The 6,370-nt window shown below is 48.5% G+C and overlaps 1 protein-coding gene across 1 annotated transcript in view; it reads left to right on the top strand.

The window, feature by feature from the left end:
• The first annotated feature begins 1,885 nt into the window (after positions 1-1,885).
• Positions 1,886-6,370, top strand: part of LOC145405329 (putative inorganic phosphate cotransporter) — a 311,806-nt gene continuing 307,321 nt past the window's right edge. The window contains exon 1 of the mRNA XM_080276744.1: positions 1,886-2,122. Within this exon, the coding sequence (XP_080132870.1) occupies positions 1,886-2,122 (237 nt within the window). The remainder of the gene's footprint in view (positions 2,123-6,370) is intronic.

Below are 6,370 nucleotides of genomic sequence, written 5' to 3'. Positions count from 1 at the left end.
AGTGTTTTATATTTATTTTTATAAGTGCAGTACAGAAATTGATACTGTTTATTGGATACTGATAAGAACATTATTGGAAATACCTTGAGTTAGCCTACCTGTAAACTGAAAGGTAACCACTTGTGAGTGGACCACAAAGAAAAATACCTGTAAGAAAATTATTTCACTCAATACTCAAGAAAAGTGTGATGAATATGAGCATCAGTATATCATACCTGTTACATTAAAGAAAACCACTTGCGAGCATTCCAGAAAGAAAATTACCTGATGGGTATAACTAAATTATTTCATTCAATACTCTGGGGAATTGTGCCTGATATGAGCATCAGTGTATTTGTGATGTGAAGTACAAATAACGTAAGAAGTGTAAAACATTTATATAGTTTTCACTATCACCATGATTAACACAAAGCATTCTGAACTATAGTTCAAATAATTACCTCATACTCTACGATAATGCATGAAAGAGCAACAGCATTTACTTGTCAAAGTGCAATTACCCATAATCGTGATGTAAAGTGAAATTGAATGTGTCTTAGTGAAGGTGAAATATTATTGTTTACGGAAGAAGTGAGTGCAGAGAAATGAAGATATTTCCTTTCCCACACACCTACGGTGCACAGTGGCATGATCGAACGGGCGGTTAACCTTTGGGGGAGCCACATAGACAGGGTGATGACTCATTCTTACGACGGTGAGTAAGGAGTAGTAGGAAAACGAGTGGAATCTTCCACATTCCGTCCAAGGACGCACAGGCAGTGTTCCAATCACCACTCCAGTCAGTGCAGCCAACGCTAGCCACCAAGGCCAAGGCCACGGCCAGTGGCGCGCGGTCGGAGCCGCCCGCCAAAATGTGAAAAATAACCCGTCTTCAACTCATCCATACTCATCGACGGGACCATCTAGAGACCTCGGGATACCTTCATTGGAAAGAGGAAGAGTTGGTAAGTCTTACGAGCTTTTGATTCTCTAGCTATTACAGTTGGCAGATATTAGGTTTTGAAGTAAGGGTATTTCATTCATTCATTCATTGCCAGGCGCCATGTATCCCAGATGGGGTGGCCAATGGCTTAGAGTTAATTGTTTTACAGGGAGAGGCACTAATCCTCCACCAACCCCACTTGACATGTAGGGATGCCAACAGCATCTGGTGTTCCCAGGCGGTCACCCATCTTGGAAATTCCCGGTATCGAGGAGAGGGCAGCGGCCGGGAACCCCCCGCGGGCTAAACATCCAATAACATCCATTCAGATATGCTGAAGTTTACTTAAAGTAATTTAGGTCTTTTTATGACTTTTCGAGACCATTTTTTTTTTTTTTTTCTTTTAAGGTGAAGATGCATTAATTCCAATTTATACAGACCCATACATGCCAATTCATGTTTATCAGCTTCAGCTCAGGTCCAGGGTCCCATTATTCATTTTAGGTCTATTCAGGTCACTTCAGGTCTAGTCAGGGTACATTAGGCTCAAGTCAAACTCTGTCGGCTGACATCACCCCAGTAAGGTCCATTGAATGCCATTCAGAGCCATTCAGATCTATTTAAATCCACCAACGTTATTTCAAGTACATTTAGTCAGTTCAGGTTCACTTACTGTAGGAAATGAGGAGTACGGGGGAGAGACAAAGAGGAGTAGAGAGGATCGGCTGGAGTGGTGAATAGACAGATAGGGACTTTGCACTGTTTGAATAAGTATGTGTTAATTTTCTCTTTTGTTTTTACAAAAGTCTAATCATAAGGAAGCATCAAGTGGTAACACACGGACGCCATGATCTACCATTATTGTTATGAAATAAAATGGATATCACATTCAGGGTCTGGTATTTGACAGTGTAGAATGGCTATCTTAAAGGCTTAAAACAGATTTTTTTTTTTCTCAAGAGTATGAAGAAAGAGAAACAGCTACTTATTATGCTTTGTTCTTTAACAGTGAATGGCTGGGGTGCACGACATACCATGGGGCTGCTGGTGTTCCTGGGACTGGCGCTGGCCTACGTGATACGGACCAATCTCTCAATCGCCATCGTGGCCATGGTGGGCACAAGGATAGAAGCCAATGATACCCGTAACGACTCTGACATCTGTCCTGTGTCCAACAGTGTGGACGATGACAACTATGTGGTTCGTTGTAATTCCTTTATTGTGTAAAGCTGGAAGAAAAGCAGAGGGGAAAAGATGAAAACGGGAAGTGGGTGGGATCAATGTATAAAATTATTCAGGACTCGTAACTGTGAAACAGGTAACTCAGAGTTTTAAATCCACGGATATCAGCATGCTGGGGAGACAAGTTGGGGAGGTGAATGTGAAGAGAGAGAGACAGTCCTATGAAGTAAAGGTGGCTTGGTTGGGTGACAGATGCAGCGAGCCATAATATAGACTTACAGTAATCACAATAACTTGACAGTCGTTGTACAGGTGCGATAGGGAATCAAGAAAATTGGGATTAATTTTCCTTCGTTGCACCGACGCCTGTCTGGTATTACAATGTGCCCTATTACATTATATCCCCAAATTTAAGGGGGGGGGGTCTTCTCTCTTCTCTATGGTACTTCAGATGCAAATGCGGCTTTATGGAGGTTTCAATATCGACCTGTAAGTAAATTCACTGATCATGATGCGCAACTATCGCCCTGCGATATCTACCATCCCCAGCGGTGGTGAGGCAGTTGAAGGGGCCTAAACTACATGCAAGCTGCTTTTCAATGTTTCAGCAAATTCCAATTTTAAGTTTGGGTAACCGGGGAAGGGTGGTTAAGGCATTTCGATCAATTTGGATTTAATTCCATATCTGGCTTCTGCTGACGTATTTTGATCTGTTTTGTTGATTTTATTCCACATCTGACTTCACACCCCAATAAATGTAGGGTTGGTTTGCAACAAAATTAACCCTTTCATACACGGGGGCCCAGTGAAAAATCCAACCACTCACACTCTTTCGACGCAGGATTCATCCAAGTGAAATCCAACCGCTCGCACTCTTTTAACTCAGGATTCGTCCAAATGAAATCAACCGCTCACACTTTCGACAAATTGAGTCCAACCATATAATTGGCTGTATTTTTTTCACAACAATTTGTTGTTTGATCTTCCTAATGAACGAAAAAAAATCTAAAAAAAAGAATTGCCATATTGTATCATTCGCTTATTTATTCAGTGCTCATTTGCTCACAGATATATAAACATTTCGGAAATGATTATAGAATATTGTAGAGCATTTATCTGCGATCCATTTCGTGAAAAAATGACACTTCTAGCTATACTAGAAATTTTTTTTATGGCATACGGAATAACAAGTCATTCATCCCACCTGGCAACTCTGAGTGACCTGTTTCCTATTATTTCAATCTCGCCCGCCCAGACCTCATGCTTCCCACATTCCTCACTCAGTGATTTGTGTGGCATCGAAAAACGATTACAATCAATTATTTCCCCTGCCCTAAATTTTAACTGTAATGCTAGGTGTTTTAGGGTCGGCTTCCCGTCCCTCTAACGCCTAGTATGTAGCTGGGCTCTCTAGACCGAAGCTTAGACAAATAGGAGAGAGGCAGAACACAAAAACTCAAGGCAACAACCTTACACGTGTATTGCTAAATTCTGTAGTGGAATGGGTAGATCTCACGAATACAGATACACTGGACAATTATAATTCTTAGGCCTAAATATGGGTTATTAGTATCGCGCAGGATACTACCCAGGTCAAGGTTGTGCAAGGTGAATAGCGCTTAGGACAGAGGTTTATATACTATTATTGCAAGAAGCCCAAGTTTTATATATTTGTGGAGTGGGTGGTACTATTTCACTGTTGGAAATTATTACTTTAACATTGGGGCCTGTGTATGATTTTAGTATGATGCGGCGTTATCAGATGGTAGCGTATTCATTGTAATAGACACGTAATTCACTGCCTGGTCGTGTTCACGGTTTCACTGTTACTTTTATTTACTCCACCAGTTTTATAGTGTCACTGGTGCTTCTCTCACTGACTTCCTTTATATGGTTAATTCACTGCTCTGCCTTCACGTCACTAAGTCAGGACACTGTGCTTTCACTATCACTCCTTTCAGGTCTGGGCATCATGGCGGTCAGGTACAGGGGCGGCGGAGGTGACCCAGCCTCAGTACTGACGGGGCTGGGTTCTGCCTGGGGCCTCTGTGTTCAGGGGCCAAGGGATCATGCGTTGGAACGTCCTCTTTCATCTGGGGCTGCAGGTGGTGGAGGGCCCCACGCTTTCAGGGCTTGGGGTGGGAGTACGGCCCTCAGGGTTGGGGCTGACTAACTACCTGAACTTCTCGCTCAGGCGCCTGACAGAGGATGAAGATCTCTGGCGTCTGGGCATAGGGAAGTCCCACCCGGGGGTCCTGGGGGCAGTCTCGGGGTCCCGAGGGCTGTGGTCCCCGGTGCTTGGTGGCACCGTCAGGAAGAGGCTGCAGCACCGGCCTATGTCGGGGTCTGTCAGGTGACTCCTCTCCAGATCCGGCTGCAGGGATAAGAGGCCAGAGGAAGTCACGGGGCCTCTCCAATACTCCTCCAGGCTGGGAACTCCCTCTGAGTCATAGGTTGGTGAACACGAGTCAGCACCTGATGGAGGAGTGGCTACAGGCCATCTGCCATATGGCCCGGCTACTGGCCATGGCCTACTAGGGGTGCGGCTACAGGCCGTCACTAAGGCCCGGCTACTGGACGTGGCCTGGGGAAGGGAGCAGCTACATGCCGTCTCCTGACGAAGGCAGCAGCAGCTACAGGCCATCTCCTGATTTCCCTCAGAGCGGCTACAGGCCGTCTTGGGAAGGGTACCTTCAGAGCAGCTACAGGCCATCTCGGAAAGGACACTTTCAGAGCAGCTGCAGGCCATCTCCTGACAAAGGCGGGAGCGGATGCAGGCTGTCTCCTGTTTTCCCTCAGAGCGGCTACAGGTCGTCTCCTTTAGGAGGGTTGATCGGTTACCGACCGTCTCAGGGGTGCTGACTGGAGCTGGAGTAACAGCTCCACCTTGACGTTGGTTGGGGAAGGCTCGCCCAGAAGGTAGTCTTGTATTCCTGCTGTGGTGGCAGCGAGCGAGCTCCGGGTCATAGGGGCGTGCGGCCCGGGCGGACTTATGTCATTGTTGCCCTGAGTCCCAGTGAGCCGTCGTTGCTCCTCTGTGGGCTCCTTCTGCGGGTGTTACATCACCCCCTGTGGCACTATATTGCATTTTACCACCTTCTTCTAGCAAAAAGTCACGTCCCTGTGACTGGAGGTGGTAAACTTTGGTGTCGTAGGTGTGGTAGACTGGCTGTAGGTGTTGCAGGAGGTCGTGCCAGGCTGTGGTGGCTGAGTTCTTGTCTAGCTGCTCGTCACAGGTGATGAAGAGGGTGGATGAGTCGGTGGAGGAGCGGAGGAGTCGTAATATGTGGTGAGGTCCTCGGACTCGTTGTTTCCGTCCAAAGGGCGGCGCCCATATGGCTCGTTGAATCCTTATGGTGCTAGGTGTTATCCTCTGTGCAGGGCTGTGTTGAATGCTGGAGATGGACGGTGACGGGTTTTATTCTGGGATAATGTGGCGTGGCGTCTCTGGGGAGTGTAGGTGGCCGGGGTTTGTGCCTGGTGTATCATGAGTGTGAGATGATTTAGGGCAGGCGTAGGGGTGTGGTTTTGCAGCAAGGCAGGTGGGGTGGGAGAGTGGGTGTATCGGGCGGGTGAGCAGGAGAGGCGGCCAGAGCGTGTGATGGTTGTTTTAAGGGTGGGTGTGGGCAATGATGTTGGTGTGAAGTGTCCTCGTGTGTGTGAGGTGCATGGGGCAAAGAGGGTGGCTATGGGGTGGTAGGAGTGTGGGCGACAAGGCGGGGGGAGCCGGGTGGAGGGTGAGTGGGTGGTGGTGTCATGGGGGCGTGAGCGGCGCAGGTGGAGTTGGAGGCAGGGGACAGGGTGGGCGGGGTCGATGGGGCATGTGCAGGCGGCGGGCTGGGAGATGCGGTGGCAGTGGTGGGAGACGGCTGGGGCGGGGATGTGGTGGGCGGAGGGGGTGCGGGGGTGTGGGCAGGACATGCGGTGCTGGGCATGGGAGAGGAGGCAGCTGGTGGTAAGGAGGTGGGGAAGCGGTAGGGAGTTGGTGGCGTCGGTGGATTGTCAAGTGAAGTGCGATGCAGCGTGATGGAAGGTGAGGTGGAGGCGGTGGGGGAGGGGGAGGGGGAGGGAGAGGGAGATGGTGAGAGGGAGATGTAGTAATCGTAGGAGGTAGAGGGAAGTGGCACGGGGGTAATGGGTGGGAAGGGGTGTGGGTCCGGGGTGGTGGAGGCAGGAGTGCGAAATGGGCGCACATGCCGGTTTCGGAGAGTGCGGGGAGTGTCGTGGTACTCAACGATCACCTGATAGGGGTTAGGGACACGGATG

Source organism: Coenobita brevimanus, chromosome 66 (assembly GCF_032717465.1).
Source record: "Coenobita brevimanus isolate Jiangsu-jjx chromosome 66, ASM3271746v2, whole genome shotgun sequence".
NCBI lineage: Eukaryota > Metazoa > Arthropoda > Malacostraca > Decapoda > Coenobitidae > Coenobita > Coenobita brevimanus.
The sequence above is the reverse complement of the archived record's forward strand: the minus strand, read 5'-3'. Positions and strand labels throughout refer to the sequence as shown.